This window comes from Pristiophorus japonicus, chromosome 1, assembly GCF_044704955.1.
Source record: "Pristiophorus japonicus isolate sPriJap1 chromosome 1, sPriJap1.hap1, whole genome shotgun sequence".
Lineage (NCBI taxonomy): Eukaryota > Metazoa > Chordata > Chondrichthyes > Pristiophoridae > Pristiophorus > Pristiophorus japonicus.
In genome coordinates, this window is record NC_091977.1 from 468614406 (window position 1) to 468632742 (window position 18337).

At 42.3% G+C, this 18337-nt stretch overlaps 1 protein-coding gene across 1 annotated transcript in view; it reads right to left on the reverse strand.

Annotated features, from left to right (window-relative positions):
- The window catches only part of cdh17 (cadherin 17, LI cadherin (liver-intestine)), a 213119-nt gene extending 198489 nt beyond the window's left edge, over positions 1–14630 (reverse strand). Inside the window, exons 1-3 of the mRNA XM_070876328.1 lie at positions 14545–14630; positions 14404–14451; positions 10649–10718 (exon numbers count right to left, since the gene is read on the reverse strand). Of these exons, the coding sequence (XP_070732429.1) occupies positions 10649–10705 (57 nt within the window). The 5' untranslated portion in view covers positions 10706–10718; positions 14404–14451; positions 14545–14630. The remainder of the gene's footprint in view (positions 1–10648; positions 10719–14403; positions 14452–14544) is intronic.
- Positions 14631–18337: the final 3707 nt, after the last annotated feature.

Genomic DNA, 18337 nt, shown 5'->3' on the forward strand with positions numbered 1-18337 from the left:
TCAGCCATGAACTCATTGAATGGCAGTGCGGGCTGGAAGGGCTGAATGGCCTGCTCCTGCACCTATTTTCTATGTTCTATGTCTATGTTTTCACCTGAACTATGTTGCTCTTACCTCATTCATATTTTGTTTATTAAGAAACCAAGAAAAGTAGTCAGGGCCCAAAGTGCAGGTCACCCACAGGGTTGAAAGTAGTGAGAGAGAAGTCAAGTAGGAGATTGTGATGAATTGCAACTTCAATAGGGGAAGAATATTGATGAAGACTTTTTTGGGACATCCCTCTAAGTTAGAGGTTAGAGGTAAGTGAACGATCACCAATCACACAAGTTTTAATACATATTCATCTCAGTCTTTACATTAAACATTTTCAAACATCAGGTGCTACCACAGTTTCATACCAATTACAAGTACAAACAGGATATTGATTTCAAAGAGATCAACGACAGATACTAGTAAATAGGATTTAGTGATTCTCAATGAATACAGCAGGTGAGCATGCATATTTGTCAACTATCTTTGTTAAAAATCAGCATAATGTTCCATAGAATCATAGAAATTTACAGCACAGATGAAGGCGATTGGGACTATAATAGAATCATAAAATGGTTACAGCACAGAAGAAGGCCATTCGGACCATCAAGCCCATGCCAACTCTCTGCAAGACCACTTCATCTAGTCCCACTCCCCGCCCTTTCCCGTAGCCCTGCAAAATGTTTTCCTTCAGGCCCTTATCTAATTCCCATTTGAAAGCCATGATTGAGTCTGCCTCCACCACTCTTACAGGCAGTGCATTCCAGATCCTAATCACTCGCTACATAAGAAACCTTTTCATCATGTCGCCTTTGGTTCTTTTGCCAATCACATTAAATCTGTGTCCTCTGGTTCTCAACTCTTCCGCCAATGGGAACAGTTTCTCTCCATCTCCTCTGCCTATACCCCTCATGATTTTAAACACCTCTATCAAATCTCCTCTCAACCTTCTCTGCTTTAAGGAGAATAAGACCAACTTTCTAGTCTATCCACGTAACTGAAGTCCCTCATCCCTGGAACCATTCTCGTAAATCTTTGCTGCGCCCTCTCTAAGGTCTTCACATCCTTCCTAAAGTGCGGTGCCCAGAATTGGACACAATACTCTAGTTGAGGCCAAACCAGTGTTTTATAAAGGTTCATCATAACTTTCTTGCTTTGCTCCCCATCTCCTCATCTCTGTTTTAAATGGGCAGCCCCTTATTCTAAGACTATGCCCTCTAGTTCTAGTCTCCCCCATCAGTGGAAACATCCTTTCTGCATCCACCTTGTCAAGCCCCCTCATAATCTTACACGTTTCGATAAGATCACCTCTCATTCTTCTGAATTCCAATGAGTAGAGGCCCAACCTACTCAACCTTTCTTCATAAGTCAACCCCTTCATCCCTGGAATCAACCTTGTGAACCTTCTCTGAACTGCCTCCAAAGCAAGTATATCCTTTTGTAAATATGGAACCCAAAACTGCACGCAGTATTCCAGGTGTGGCCTCACCAATACCCTGTACAACTGTAGCAAGACTTCCCTGCTTTTATATTCCAACCCCTTTGCAATAAAGGCCAAGATACCATTGAATTCCTGATCACTTGCTGTACCTGCATACTCTCCTTTTGTGTTTCATGCACAAGTACCCCCAGGTCCCACTGAATTACGGCACTTTGCAATCTTTCTCCATTTAAATAATGACTTGTTCGTTGATTTTTTTTCTGCCAAAGTGCATGACCTCACACTTTCCAACATTACACTCCATCTGCCAAATTTTTGCCCACTCACGTAGCCTGTCTATGTCCTTTTGCAGATTTTTTGTGTCCTCCTCACACATTGTTTTTCCTTCCATCTTTGTATCGTCAGCAAACTTGGCTACGTTACACTCAGTCCCTTCTTCCAAGTCGTTAATATAGATTGTACCCCACTAGTTACTGGTTGCCAACCAGAGAATGAACCATTTTTCCGACTCTCTGTTCTCTGTTAGTTAGCCAATCTTCTATCCATGCTAATAAATTACCCCCAACCCCGTGAACTTTTATCTTGTGCAGTAACTTTTTATGTGGCACCTTGTCAAATGCCTTCTGGAAGTCCAAATACACCACATCCACTGGTTCCTCTTTATCCACCCTGTTCATTACATCCTCAAAGAACTCCAGAAAATTTGTCAAAGATGACTTCCCCTTTATAAATTCATGCTGACTCTGCCTGACCGAAAGTTGCAGAAAATTCGCGGTTTGCGCCACGAATCCTCGTCAAAGCCGATTTTTGCCGCTACGCAAATTAAAGCTTGAATTTACGGCTTCATAGTGATAGTGTTGCGATAACAGTATTTTGGACGAAAAAATACAATTGTCGCCGAGAACCGAATTTCTAGTCCACATTGTATCTCCAGTTTCACTTCATCAACAGGCTGTATGAGCTCTATGGCTTTAATATAATCTTCTTAATAAGATGTCCGGAACAGCATACAGTATTGTACAAATTTATCATTACATTTTTATTTTGGTACTATGGGGCCAAGTTTCGACCTGAGTTGCTCCTGTTTTTTTGGAGCAACTGGTTTAGAATGGAGTATCTTAGAAATTTGAATTCTCGGCATTTAGTTTGCTCCAGTTCTAGTCAGTGAGAACAGTTTCACTTTGGAACAGAATTTTTTTTCAAAAGGGGGCGTGTCCGGCCACTTACGCCTGTTTTCAAAGTTTAGGCAGTGAAAACTTACTCCAAACTAACTTAGAATGGAGTAAGTGAAGATTTTTGTACGTTCAAAAAAACCTTGTCTACACTTTAGAAAATTAGGCGTAGGTTACAAATTAGGCGTAGGGAATGGGGGGGGGGGGTTTAAAGGGAAGTTTACAAACATTAAACACTTCAGTTTTACAAATAAAGAGCCATCATCAATAATAAATGATAAATACATCAATAAATCAACCAATTAATCAATCAAAAAAAATTAATAAAAAATTTAAAAAATCAATAAATAAAACATTTTCTACTTACCAACTGCAGCACCGGGAGTCCTCCAACAGCATGCTGGGATGGCCCCCCAAGTGTGTCTCTGTCAGTGTCTCTATTTTTCTGTCTGTCTGTGTGTGTGTCTCTCACTCTCTGTCTGTCAGTGTCTGTGTTTCTGACAGCGAGGGGAGGGGAAGAAGGGGGGTGGGTTGGGGGGTGGGGGTAGAGGGAGGTGGGGTGGGGGGTGGGGTAGAGGGGGGTGGGGTGGGGGATGGGGTAGAGGGGGGTAGGGTAGAGGGGTGTGGGGGGTGGGGGTAGTAGAGGGGGGTAAGGTGGGGGAGGAGGAGTGTGGGGGAGGAGGAGTGTGGGGGAGGAGGAGGGGGGGAGGAGGAGGAGGAGGGGAGGGGAAGGAGGGGGTGGGGGTGAGGAGAAGGGAGAGAGGATGGAGGGAGGGAAGGAGAGAGGATGGAGGGAGGGAAGGAGAGAGGATGGAGGGAGAGAGGGAAGGAGAGAGGAGGGAGGGAGGGAAGGAGAGAGGAGGGAGGGAGGGAGGGAAGGAGAGAGGAGGGAGGGAGGGAAGGAGAGTGGGGGGGGAATGGAGAGAAGAAGGCTGAACGGCCAGGCCCAAGACGTCGGGCTGGATTTACAGGTAGGTGGCGTCGGGTCTCGGGGGGGGGGGGGTCGCGGAGGTCAAGTGGGGGTGGGGGGTGTCGCGGAGGTCCGGGGGGTGGGGGGTGAGTCACGGAGGTCCGGGGGGGGGAGAGTCGCGGAGGTCCGGGGTGGGGGGGGGAGAGTCGCCGAGGGGGGGGGGGAGTCGCGGAGGTCCGGTGGGGTGGGGGAAAGGGTCGCGGAGGTCGGGGTGGGGGCGGGGGGGAAGAGAGAGTCATGGAGGTCGGGGGGGGCAGGGGTCAGGTCGCCGGGGGTGGGGGGGAGGGGGGAGAGCGGGGGTCGGGTCACCGGTGGGGGAGGGGGGAGAGCAGGGGTCAGGTCGGGTCGGGTGGGAGGAGCCTTATCCACGCAGACCCAGTGAGGCCATTCGGCCAGGGCTAGGGGCTGCGTGCTTCGGGCCCCTCCCACAGTTATGGGCGCCTGGAGCTACTGCACATGCGCGCCCACGCATGTGCAGAGGTCCTGGCACTATTTTCAGCGCAGGGACCTGGCTCCGGACCCCCACAGCTCGTGCTGCGCTGCGCCGAGCTGCAGAGGACCTGCAGGGAGCCGGAGAATAGGTACGTTTTATTTAGGCGCACTTTCTGGCGCGAAAAATGGGCGTCCAGGCGTGGCCCGAAACTTGCGCCCTATATGTCCTTTTTTATAAAATCCAAAGTATTTCTGGTATTTTTTATGGCTTCATTTACCTGCACTCATACTTTCAGGGAATTATATATTTGAACTCCTAGGTAACTCTATTTATGACCATTCTTTCTCCTAACCTCTTTGTTCATATTTTGAATGCATATGTATTTCCATTCTTTGCTTTTCCTCTCAAAATGTGTTACTTCACTCTTATCCACATTAAATTGCATCTGCCACCTGTCTGTCAATTTCACTAACATGTCTATATTATCCCAGTCTTTTATAATCCTTCTCATTGTTTTCCAAACTTCTTAACTTTGTGTCATCAGAAAATTTAGAGATGCTCACAAATTATGGACTTGAAGAGTTTGTTCACAAATGACGTTAGACTAAATGGTCTATAGTTACTTGGTTTATCCTTCTCTCCCTGTTTGACTGACTCAGTGTAACACTGAGTACTTCATCACTCACCATACAGTTTTAATGTGCATATTCTTCCCTGTGGCCCCTGTACTTGGCGGATGAGCATCGAGAGATTGTGGTGTAGGAGCGGTGCGAGATCGTGGCGGAGGAGTGGTGTATGTTTTTGTGGTGAAGGAGCGGCGAGAGATCGTGGTGGAGGAGCGGTGTGAGATCGCGCCAGAGGTGCGACAAATGAAGGTACGGGGCCCAGAAGAGCCGAGGATCCAGGGGCAGCATGGGCCAGCCCATACTGCGATATGTGTGTGCACTAGGTCCGTGCAGCAGAGCATGTCTCCAGTCGTCCTGGTTTACCCTTGCCACTAGATAAAGGCCTAGCTCTGCCAAGCCCGTGTGGTGGCTGGTGTGCAATTGTCACCACATTAAAAAAATTCACGCACAGGCATTTTCCACCCCTTCAATTGGCGTTCAGGACTGGACCTTCATTGAAACATCTGTGAACTCTCATGAAAGCAAGCCATCCTCGTTCGAGGGACCGCCAATAATGATGATGATGACTTGGAGGGACTGAAGTTCAGAGTGGCGACTCAACATCAGTGCAATGCTTCTATCTAATATGAATTATTACACATGGTATGGTAATGCAGTGGTTATGTTATTGGACTAGTAATCCAGCAATTTGGACTGAAAATTCCAGAAAATATGAGTTCAAATCCCACTATGTTAATTTGAGTCTTAAAAAGAAATCTGGAAATAAAAAATGGTTTCAGTAAAATGACCATGAAGCTGTGAGATTGTCATAAAAACACAGCTGGTTCACTAATGTTGTTACCTGGTCTGATCTTTATGTGACTCCTGTCCTGCATCAACCTGGTTGACTCTTAACTTCCCACTGAAGTGGCCTAGCTAGCCAATCCAGGGTGGGGCAGGGAGGTGTTGCTACAATTGTACAGGTGAGGCCACACCTGGAGTATTGTGTACAGTTTTGGTCTCCTAACCTGAGGAAGGACATTCTTGCTATTGAGGGAGTGCAGCGAAGGTTCACCAGACTGATTCCCGGGATGGTGGGACTGACCTATCAAGAAAGACTGGATCAACTGGGCTTGTATTCACTGGAGTTCAGAAGAATGAGAGGGGACCTCATAAAAACATTTAAAATTCTGACGGGGTTAGACAGGTTAGATGCAGGAAGAATGTTCCCAATGTTGGGGAAGTCCAGAACCAGAGGTCACAGTCTAAGGATAAGGGGTAAGCCATTTAGGACCGAGATGCGGAGGAACTTCTTCACCCAGAGAGTGGTGAACCTGTGGAATTCTCTACCACAGAAAGTTGTTGAGGCCAATTCACTAAATATATTCAAAAAGGAGTTCGATGAGGTCCTTACTACTAGGGGGATCAAGGGGTATGGCGAGAAAGCAGGAATGGGGTACTGAAGTTGAATGTTCAGCCATGAACTCATTGAATGGCGGTGCAGGCTAGAAGGGCTGAATGGCCTACTCCTGCACCTATTTTCTATGTTTCTATGTTTCTATGTTTCTATAACAAACCGCTACAAAGAAGAGAGGAATGTAGGATGGGCAATAAATGATGCCCACATCTCAAGAAGTAATTAAAATTGTATCAGTATAGCCATTTGAAGTGGTACAAGTGGGGCTAGGCTAACATTATAATAGCTAGGCTTACTTTATCATAGCAATGCTTGAATTGTTAGTAAAGTTTATCTTTGAAATAGACGCTGTAGATAGTAATGGTTCTTCACCGAGGCATGCTGGGATACTTGACCACAGGTATCTTTATAGACAGCTCACTTATTTAGAAGCTTGGGAAAATAAAGTGTTATTTAGAAGCTTAGGAAAGTTACTCAAATGTTCAGAACAAGAAGATAAGGAAACTGAAGGCCAGACAGGGTACCATGGGAACGGGAGGTCCAGGTTAGTAGGAGTTAAGATAACAGGACACACCTGCTGGACTTTAATAACCCCCATTGATTAACTGGGTTGTGAACCTCATGTGATAAGTGTTGAAATAGTGTATACTGATTTATGACTGTCGCAAAACAACCCAAATTACAGTACCTTATGTGTTATAAAAATATGCTGAAAGCTCTGTTTTGTTGAGTGTGGTATCTCAGGCAACTGAGAATCAGTCCCTTTCATGTGCTTGAATAAACTCTTTACTTGCTGGACTCAGTAGACTCGAGAGTGGTTTATTTTTACCACACCCTTTATTTATGACGACTGAATAAGTCAAATTCCATTCTTATTATTTGGATTCTAAGCATTAATTTGGGGATCTCATCCAAGGGTTCCATTTGTTTTAAATTAAAGATATAAATCAGTGGCTTTGCATAAGGCATGTAAAGTGGCTGCTATTCCCTATGACCAAGGCCACTGGTTTATCATTTCTAAATAAGTCAAATATTATTTTTATTACAAAATTCTGGGACTTTTACTTGTGAGTCAGGGATTGCATTCTGCAATTCTGTCAGTTCTTGCACAAAAACAAAAAAAACAGTGGTTTATCTTTATTTAATTGCAAATACAGTTTTTTTTTACAAAATCTTGATTTGTTTCCTTTGTGAGGGTAAGACTGGTTTAGTCTTCCATCTTTTTGGAGGTTGATCCATTATGGTCAACAGTGTGGAGTAGAGTTTCCGTGTTTTTTAAAGCAACCTTTTTAAAAATAAGTTACGTTTTAAAACACTGGTCAATTGCAACTGCTAACATTGTACCTTTGTTTAAAAAGGGAGAAAGGGATAGACTGCGTAATTTCAGGCCAGTCAGCCTAACCTCGGTGGAAAAATGAATGGAAACAATTCTGAGGGACAGGATAAATCTTTATTTAGAAAGACACGGATTAATCAAGGACAGTCAGCATGGATTTGTAAAGGGAAGGTCGTGTCTGACTAACTTGATTGAATTTTTTGAGGAGGTAACAAAGAGGGCCGAAGAGGGTAGTGCATATAATGTAGTCTATATGGAATTTAGCAAGGCTTTTGATAAGGTCCCACATGACAGACTGGTCAAGAAAGTAAAAGCCCATGGTATCCAAGGCAAAGTGACAAGTTGGATCCAAAATTGGCTCAGAGGCAGGAAGCAAAGGGTAATGGCTGATGGGTGTTTTTGTGACTGGTGGACTGTTTCGAGTGGGGTCCTGCAGGGCTCAGTATTAGGTCTCTTGCTTTTTGTGGTATATATCAATGATCTAGACTTGAATGTAGGGGGTATGATTAAGAAGTTTGCAGATGATACTAAAATTGGCTGTGTGGTGGCTGATGAAGAAGAAAGCTGTAGACTGCAGGAAGATATCAATGAACTGGTCAGGTGGGCAAATGGAATACAATCCAGAGAAGTGTGAGGTAATGCATTTGGGGAGGGATAAAAGGCAAGGGAATACACATTAAATAGTAGGACACTGAGAAGTGTAGAGCTTGACTACTCCAATGCTGGCCTCCCACATTCTACCCTATGTAAACTTGAGGTCATCAAAAACTCAGCAGTCTGTGTCCGAACTCGCACAAAGTCCCGCTCACCCATTACCCCTGTGCTCGGCGATCTACATTGGCTCCCGGTTAAGCAATGCCTCGATTTCAAAATTCTCATCCTTGTTTACAAATCCCTCCATGGCCTCACCCCTTCCTCTCTCTGTAACCTCCTTCAGCCTCACAACCCCCGAAATGTCTGCGCTCCTCAAATTCTGCCCTCTTGAGCATCTCTGATTATAATTGCTCAACCATTGATGGCCGTGCCTTCAGCTGCCTGGGTCCCACGCTCTGGAACTCCCTCCCTAAATCTCTCCGCCTCTTTACTTCTCATTCTTCCTTTAAGATGCTCCTTAAGAATGACCTCTTTGACCAAACTTTTTGTCAACTGCCGTAATTTCTTCTTATGTGGCTCAATGTCAAATGTATTTGTTTTGTCTTAAAACACTCCTGTGAAGCACCTTGGGACATTTTACTATGTTAAAGGCACCGTATAAATACAAATTGTTGCTGTTGTTGAGATTTACGAGGATGTTGCCTGGACTGGAGAATTTTAGCTATGAGAAAATTTAAATAGGCTGGGTTTGATTTCTTTGGAACAGAGGAGGCTGAGGGGAGGCCATATTGAGGTGTATAAAATTATGACGCGCCTGGATAGAGTGAATAGGAAGGACCTATTTCTCTTAGCAGACAGGTCAACAACCAGGGGGCATAGATTTAAAGTAATTGGTAGGAGACTGAGAGGGGATTTGAGGGAAAAAATTTCATCCGGAGGGTATGGAACTCACTGCCTGAAAGCGTGGTAGAGGCAGAAGCCTCACCACATTTTAAAAAGTACTTGGATGTGCACTTGAAGTGCCGTAACCTACAAAGTTACAGATCTAGAATTGGAAAGTAGAATAGCTCTTCGTCGAGCATTGCGGACACAATGGGCCGAAACGGCCGAAATCCGTGCTGTAAATTTCTATGATTCATTTGATTCTATGCACTGTTCATGGCAGATTTTGCATTTGGAGCTATACAACTGAGTCTGACTGGAAACTCAAGGGAAAAAAATCACTTCTCAAAACTAGCGCAATTTTGGGGGCAATTTATGCCTGGATCACCGATTGTGCCCAAAGCAGAAGTTTTACCTCACATTTAGAGCAAGTAGTTGAGGTGTGAGAGTGTGCAGTCAATGTACAACTTCAGGCAATTATTTTAGAAATTAAAAATGTAATGAATAATATGAATAAAGCTATAATGTGCAAAAGAAATGTACACAATTTTCTATATTAAAATAGTGACTACACTTCAAAAGTACTTCATTGGCTGTAAAGCATTTTGGGATGTCCTGAGGTCGTGAAAGGCGCTACATAAATGCAATCCTTTCTTTCTATTTATTTCAAGTTTACCTGCAGGGTGCAGTGATTGGAGCACACTAAACAGGCAACCAAGGAAGAGACTAGGGCTAGGGACAAAACATAGGACAGTGTTGAGAGGAGGACTCACTGGTCGTACTGTTTGACACAAAGAAAGACTAATGAGAAAGTTGTCCGGTGACATGTTAATGAGGCTCAGCAGTTAAAATCGCCATGGCTCTATTCTGCTGTATAGGAGAGAATCTAACCAAAACCATCGGCTGCCCGTCGGCAATCTCCTGGCAGTTAATATCGCTAACCTCCTACAATATTGTTTAGATTGCATAAGCTTGTCTCATAAATTTTTAAAAAGTCTTTGTCTGTTCTGGAATTAAGGGTCGTCTGACTGTATTAAAAACTTTTAATGCTTAACTTTGTCCTCCTGTGCCATTCATTGACCTACTGTAACATCTCTACATAATTGTGTTATTGGCATTAATGTTTGAAAGAGCTACTTGTAACAACTTGTTTATGCATGTCATGGGTCTATTTCGGGCAGTTTTTCAGAGCTGTCAGCTCTTTTCAACTTTATTGAAACTTTCAGCAAATATTATAATAAATTCTCCAACTACCAATAAATTCAAGGATGAATAAAATGCTGGGTTAAGTACAATTAAAAGTGACATTAGCAGACTTAATAGAAGAATTGAGTCAAATTTTAGCTGGTGGTCCAATGAGATAACCCTATAGCCAGTTGTAGCGCTGCTGAAGTTTGAATTGTTTCCTCAGGCAAATTACTTCTCAATTGCCGCCTTCCTGCAACTGAACAAAGAACTCTGTCTCTTAATTCAAATTCCAGTTAAGCAATCCATTCCTGGCTCTCAGCATTGAAGGTGTGGCAAAAGGTAATTAAGTAAATATTTGTGCAGAAACGTTTACTACCATGTTCGAACCAGGGGATCGCCCACCTCACTTTGCTAACAAAAAACACAAGAATCTTAGAAAAACTAGAGCTCAGCTACAATGCCATTCAACAAAAAAATTCTGTTACATCAAATGTATAATTCATTCACATCAAGTGGTCATTAAAATGTTAATTAATGACATAAATTGCAAAATAAAAACTGATGCAAAATGAAAACTTACCAGTGCAACTAAAAGTAAAAGCAGTTTGTCACGGTGCTGGTGACTGTTTGTCCTCATGATATCTCAGTATCTGTAACATGGACACAAATGAATAATAAGATTTTTCATTGCAAAAAGGACAGCATGGTAAAAGAATCTTCCACCTCCCATCAGGAGATTTTAAAGCACTTTCTACACATTATAACAAATCAAAACTGCATAAAATGTAAAATCATTTATAATATGTAGTGCACAATGTAATTCCCAGTTATCTGCTGGTCAAAAAAAATATTGCAGAAGGTTTGCGTTTTCATTTGGCGGGATGGGTCACAGGCCCTTTGTGGAATTAGCCTGATTTTCATTCCATTGAAATGAATGGAAGGAAATCAAGCAAGTTCTATAAAAGGTATGCAATCACCCTGCCAGATTACCAGCCAGACGCCAAAGATGAATATCTATCCTATCATTAGTTAGGTACAAATCATATTATGCTATAAACAACTTACATATCACTCCTCATGTAGACAAATTCATCAGAGCATGTTACAAGTGAAGAGGTGAACAAGCAGGAAGTGCAGGAACTTGAGGGGGAAGACCGGAGTTCCAGGAGGAGAGGGTAGAGATACACCAAGACTTTTAAATATGGACAAAGATAGAGCAAGGCATGGAGTTTAAGAAGAGTTGCAGAGTGTGAGGTTGTATTGGTTCTGCCATGAAAGTAGAGACGGGGGTGTGAGCTGGGACATAGAGCTGAAAAAATTGTAGAAGTAGAGTAGAATAATGTCATAGAGAGGTTTGTAAGTAGGAACAAGCATTTGAATTCAATAGACCGGGGATATGGAACCAATGAGTCAGTGATGCAGGTGAGGTATCAGCAGGAGAGACATAAGCAGGAGGTGGACAGTCAAAGGCTCAGAAATTTGGGCACACATGGGGCACAGGGAACATTCCCTGCACCTACATGGTGCATCAAGGTTCTCCAGATAGTTGGGCCTCAGGCCTAATTATAATAGTGTTAATGTAGCATTGTAGCCTGCCAGCGAAGAGTTGGGCAATATTCGGCTGCTGCGAGTGGACCTCAAGTCCTAGGGTTGGGACTGGGATCGGGTTTGGGATTGGTTCGGGCTGGGGGGCAGGTCCAGGATCAGGTTGGGCTGGGGACGGGGGTCTGAGAATCGCGGGTCCCAATCTGGAGGTTTGCGGAAGTTGTTGAGGATCTGTGATCGGGATAAGCTCCACATTCAGCTAAGTTAGTTACTTTCTCGGTTGGTAGGCGATCCCTATGACTGGTTCCCTAAGTGTAGCCAACATGGCGCTGGCTGCTTCAGAGTAAACCAACCTTGGAGAGGAGGCCTCAAGCAGGCATTATTTCCCTTATTTGCTTATGCAAAAGGCCCAACTCCTGCTTCAGCTGTGGGTAAAGGATGCCTATTTTTTTGTCCTTACCCAATATGGCAGGTAGCGCACTTTCAGACGGAAATGTATGCACATTTCCTGCCCACCACATTGGGGGCTTAGTAGGCAAGTTAGCACCCGAAAACGAGCGCTGTGCAGTCAAATTTATAGGCCAATGTACCTTCAAGTCTCCCATCACTTTGCACTCTACCCTTTCATTTATGTTTCATCTACTATGTTTAGTTCAGCATCACAAACAGTAAGGTCAGTTAAAACACAAAAATACTATACTTATCATTGATATCGAGACTGTAACCCTATCTCGAGATTCTACCACTATTTGTAAACAGCTTGACCTTCACTTTTGCATGTTAAAGAATCTGCCCTGTAACTCCCAGCTATTTCATCACACCCAAGGAAAGCACAGCGTTGCAATTCACTTTCATGGCATGGATTTTTCAACACCATGGAAGACACCCTCCCACAGCTGGCTGCAGCAACGGCAGCAGTGCTACACAGCAACAGAATCAACTGTTGGGTTATTTCACAAAATGGTTTCTTGGCTGTTTCAATATGACGTCTGATTCAATGACAAACAGGTGCCTGTGTCTACTGTACTGGAGAAAGGAGGATAAACAAATTGCTCAAAGCCTTCAGTCTTAAATCAAGTGAGTGTGTGTAAACAAGGCTGCAATGAGATATAGACAAAGGGGTTTATGGAACTGATAGCGATGTAGGACTTGAATGAAACTTCACCATCTGACTCAATGCATAACATACTGAGTATATATTTTGCCAAGAGCAGACTCTGGGAAATACTGTATAACCTGTTTATATATATTTTTTATATTTTCTTTTTTAATTTTTTAAAATTTATTTTTTCCTTTCCTTTAGACTTCTGCCACACAACATTTCCCAAATAACAATGGCAGTTTAGAGTCATTACTCCAAAGCTTCTTAATCACTAAGAGGTGTGTGATGACAGCCTCGTGTTGATTTCCTTAGGGATGGGGAGGGGTGGGATTGAAGTTCCATATTTAAACCAGAAATGAGAGGAAGCCTGCTTTTATTATGAAGAAGGATATCCATTCTACAGTTTTCTTTCAAACAGAAATCTTACCCGCAATCTAATTTTTCTTCCCTTTTCCCGACAATATACCAAAATCAAGAATTCGCTATGTAGAGAATGGCAACACTTAACTCAATCTATATTACTAAATAAACCAAGTGATTGTGTCACCTCCACCTGCACAGCCTCTATATCAGAGGCCTGTCTTGTTGCTAAATTTTAAACCACCCCTTAGTCTCTATTCTGCAAATCTATCATACTTTTATACGAAATTGACTAAGTTTAATACAAAATTTCTAAAGAAATCAATCTTCAAACAAAAAAGAGTTTATTTAATGCTTAAAGTATGAACCATTTTGAAAAGCAATAACAGACGCTGACAGAAACTATAAAAAAATGAAACCATTTAAATTAATCTCTAGCACGGAAATTACACTGTGTGATTTTGTACAAACACTGAGTATCTTTTTGTTCAATGTTTGTACAAATTCTTCTTCTGCCATTTTATTGGAGGCATTAACCTGTTTATTTTTGCATTATAGTACCATACAGGATCATTTCCAGGCTAATATGCTTTTAAAACATCAAAAAAATCACAGAAACCATTCTAAATATGTAGTAAAACAATATACTGAGATTATAAAGAGTGCTGCCTACTTTAACAGAGTAACTTGTGGATAGTAACCGTCATCATTTATAAATTAATGGTTATAATGTCAAGAGTGCATGCAGAAGCACAGCAAGCTGCTATAAACCTGTCAGACCTGATTGTAACAGGTTGCATTAATCGGGTGGGTCTCACTAACAACCTCAGTCAGTCACCATTTTTACATTGTACAAGAGCTGTTTAACAATTCCTTTTTCAGACCAGCACCTCAGTCTGCAGTCAGATTAATAAAACCTCTATCAGAAACTGAAGAAAAGCACACATCGATCACAAGACTGTATGGAACTCATTTTCTTCTTACATTGATAACTGAAGATATTACCAAAACAAATGAGTGAAATGGTTACTTTTTGCAGCATGTGCTTTCACACTGTGAGATAAAATTATTTTAAAATATACTGTTTAGGTCGAGAACAGAAACAAATTATTTTTTATACTGTAAGTTGCAATAGAAGCTTGACACCATCTGTCAATTGCATAACATTAACCAAGAACGACGCCCTTTGGAAACCAGTCTCTTCACCTGGTACAAGACTGTGTTTTAGAAGCAGCCCTGCAAGTTCTAACACTTCCTTAGCGCCAATCTTAAATTTTCATACCACACACAAACAGCAGCTGCAATATGTAAAATAAATTTTCAGTTACCTGTCAATCAGATTGTTGGCTTTTGCTTTACTTCCTTCGGTTCAGAGACTGAAAATAACAATGTGAGAACTGATACCAAATAGACTTTGTCAAACTTTAACCGTCACTTTATTGCAGCTAATGATTTGCTCGGATCCGTACCTCATAAAATACAATCGACGTGTTTTGACAAATAAGGCAGAAAGATCCCTGATTCAAATCGTTTCAGTCATATACAAAGGTGCAGCAACAGTCAGTCTACAGTATTGCCAAACCCCACAGTACAAATATCAAGAGATGTTAAGACACGCCCCATTGCTGTTACCTTGCCCTTTGAATTTCCATATTGCTTAACAATTCAAAAGTTTACCTAAATCCGGTCACACAATTTGCACTATCCCTTTACCCTAAGCAAACCCTAAGCATAACAAATAAATAATACCCTTTATTTTTTTCAAAACAAAGCCACTTTCATTTGTTTTAAGCAAAGACAGCCATATTATCCCACCTCTTTTGTAAAATAAAACACCTTGTTTTAATTTTGTTAACACAGTCTCCTATCTACCATTTGTTTCAAAAATCATGACTTTAAAAATCCTGGGTGGTCTGGGAGAGGGTGGGCAGATTTGGGACAGAACAGAATTTCTCCCTGCCCACTGTCGATGTCCCTGCCCCATCTGAAATCCTGGGATCAGTGCCATCAAAATATTTTGGGCAGGCATCTGGGCCACTTCTCACACAACTGGAGTGCCCACCTGAGGTGAGGGTGGGGGCGAGGGTGGAGGGAGGGTGGTGGGATGGAGAAGGAAATTTGCTGCAGTACCTTAATGCAACATTAGTGGGCTCACAGCAGGAGGGCGATCGAACATTTTTAAACAGTTTCGTTTGCTTTTTATGGCATTTTCTAGGCTGAAGAAGCAAATGAAAAATGTTCACATTTTTTAGCCAGTTATAACAGCAAATTATAACTCCAAATTACTGAGCATCAAGACTGAAAATTGGCCTGTTGGTAAGACAGCTATCAACAAGTGTTTTTCAATTCCTTGTCATTTGCCGCTGTGGTCCAGGCCAGTTACTAATCCAGCAAGTATGTGCACTTCAAGACAGTAGACAGTGTGCTTTCTGATCATAGTGGATGTGACAATATCCAACTGGCTTTCAAAAGTCCCTCCCAACCCCTGCGACCGCAACCCCCCCCCACCCCCCCACTCCACTTTGCGCGTAAAGGACGAAATATGTTGCATGCTATATTTCCCTCATTTACATTGCATTATATTACACCCACTCCTGAAAGTGCCTCTGATTTCGAATGGGGCCGAAAGGAGGCAGAACCCTAACAGATCTTCCCCAAATTTTGGCCCTACTGCTGCCAGCAGCCTGGCAAACCACGCTGCCCGGGACTAAAAATTTCAGGGTTCGTAAAGCAAGTGGTTGTTTCTGATTTTTAAAAACTCAAAAGCCACCTTTCATTTTGTTACAGTCCACTAAATGGAAAGTCTGGCAAGGTGGGTATAGTGGATGATCAATCCCATGGCAAACCTGAAGGTTGGTCAAGAGTGTGAGGAAAGGTAGCCCACAGCTGACAGAAGTAATTTATTTCAAAGTAAACTTTAAACTCTAGTTTATGGGGGGTAGGGATGGGGAGCGCAGGACGTGATCATCCTTGCACTCAGTGGATTAATAATGTAATTCCAGCCAAGTCAAGGCAGAAGGCCAGATGTCAGGGTGCAGAAGTTCAAAATATTGATCTTTTAAAATAATGCTGTAGGGACTAAAGCCAATATGAGCACAGACTGAAGCAAATGAGCAGTAATCAACCCAATCAGTAGCAGTTTTGCAGTACTTGGACACTGACAGAGCATTATGGAGAGCTGAGAAGACCGAGTGTGCATAACTCAATATTAAATTAATTGCTTTTACTTTGTGAGATTTCCACATAGCATCTTGACTGACCTTGAAATATAGTCTTGGGGAAGAATCCTCTGACTCAGCACTACTGCATCTACATACATCGACTTCCAATAACAGCAAATATTTGATACGAGTTTTGTTTACGATAAACTTCATTTATGGTAACAATAACAACAACGTGCCTTTACCATAGAGAAATATCCCAAGGTGCATCATGGAAGCGGGATAAGACAAACTTTGACAGCCAACAAAAGAAGGAGATATTCGAACGGATGGTCCTAAAAGCTTGGTCAAAGAGGTGAGTTTCAAGGAGGTTCTTAACAGAGGAGAGAGAGACGGAGAGAATTTCTCCCTGTCCACTGTCGAAAGGTTTAAGGAGGGAATTCCAGAGCTGAGTGCCTAGACGGCTGACAGAACAGCCACCAATGGTGGGGTGAAGGGAGTGGGGCATGTACAGCTGAGGTGAGAAACTTGCAATGCTATCAGAATGGGTAGGCAGACATCAATTGGATGACTTCCTCCTGTTTCTGCAAACCATGGCGTGGATAGAGTCTGAGATCTCGTCATTTATGCTGTGATCAACGTTCTGCTGGGTTTTCAGTCCCAGTTTTTATTATCTAAATTAATATTTCTGTGAACTCACCAAATATTTACTTAACAGCAGCAGCCTCTTAATTGACAGCTACATGAACTCAGTGTTTAATTAACAATTATACATTGCAGCGTTAAAGAGACATATACCTACACTTGGTATCGTTTCCCAAACCTTAGAAAACAGCACACTCTCTGACTTAGTGAGCAGCAGCACTGTAGAGTTACTTACTGAAACCTTCATCCATGCCTTTGTTACCTATAGACTTGACTATTCCAATGCTTTCCTCGCCGGTCTCCCATCTTCCACCCTCCATAAACCTGAAATCATCCAAATCTCTGCTGCCTGTATCCTAACTCGCACCAAGTCCTGCTCACCCATCACCCCTGTGCTCGCTGACCTACATTGGCTCTTGGTCTGGCAATGCTTTGATTTTAAAATTCTCATCCTTGCTTTAAAATCCTTCCATGGCTTCATCCCTCCCTATCTCTGTAACCTCCACCAGCTCTATAATCCTCCGAGATCTCTGCACTCTTCCAATTCTGGCCTCTTGTCGAACCCCGATTTTAACCGCTCCACCATTGCCGGCCGTACATTCAGCTGCCTGGGCCCTAAGCTCTGGAATTCCCTCCCTAAATCTCTCTGCCTCTCAACCTCTCTCCTCCTTTAAGACACTCCTATTATATCCTTATGTTGCTTGGTGTCAAATTTTATTTGGTAATGCTCTGATGCAGCGCTTTGGAATGTGTTATTACCTTAAAGGTGCAATTGCTATTATAATACCTGTACATTACAAATGGACTGTCTGTTCAAGCAAAATGTCATATTTTATTACAGATACAAAGCAACATACAAATGTTGTATATGTCTCAGCTGAAACTGACAAGCAGATTCCAATCACCACAATCTATTGCCATACAATTAAACTCTGAGTTACATCAACCTCCGTTTACTTAATAACTATTAAACTTTGCAGCCTTAAACACATAAAAATAGAGAAAGAAAGGCAGTCTGATCTGTAACCACCCAAGTATTAATTTCAAGAATGCAGAACAATTACAACTTAAAGAGGTAGACATGTAAACTTCAGCAATAGAATAATACATGTTGCATTTAATGTTATAATTCTCCTGTCTTTATAAAACTCCACATATAATGTGACTTACCATGAGCAGTACCAGATGAGATCCACTCCTATGAATATATTAAAAATAGAATGATAATTCACGTTTCCTGTCCAGCATGTCATACTTTTGTGTCACACTTTGGGCACCACACTTTGGGCACCACACTTTGGGCATTACATTTTCCTGTCACATTGTGGCATCACACTTTTTAATTAGCTCAAATTTCATATTCTTCAACAGTAACAAGTCAGAACTCAGTTGGTAATATATAACAAGAACTTGCATTTATATAGCGCCTTTAACATACTAAAACATCCCAAGGCAC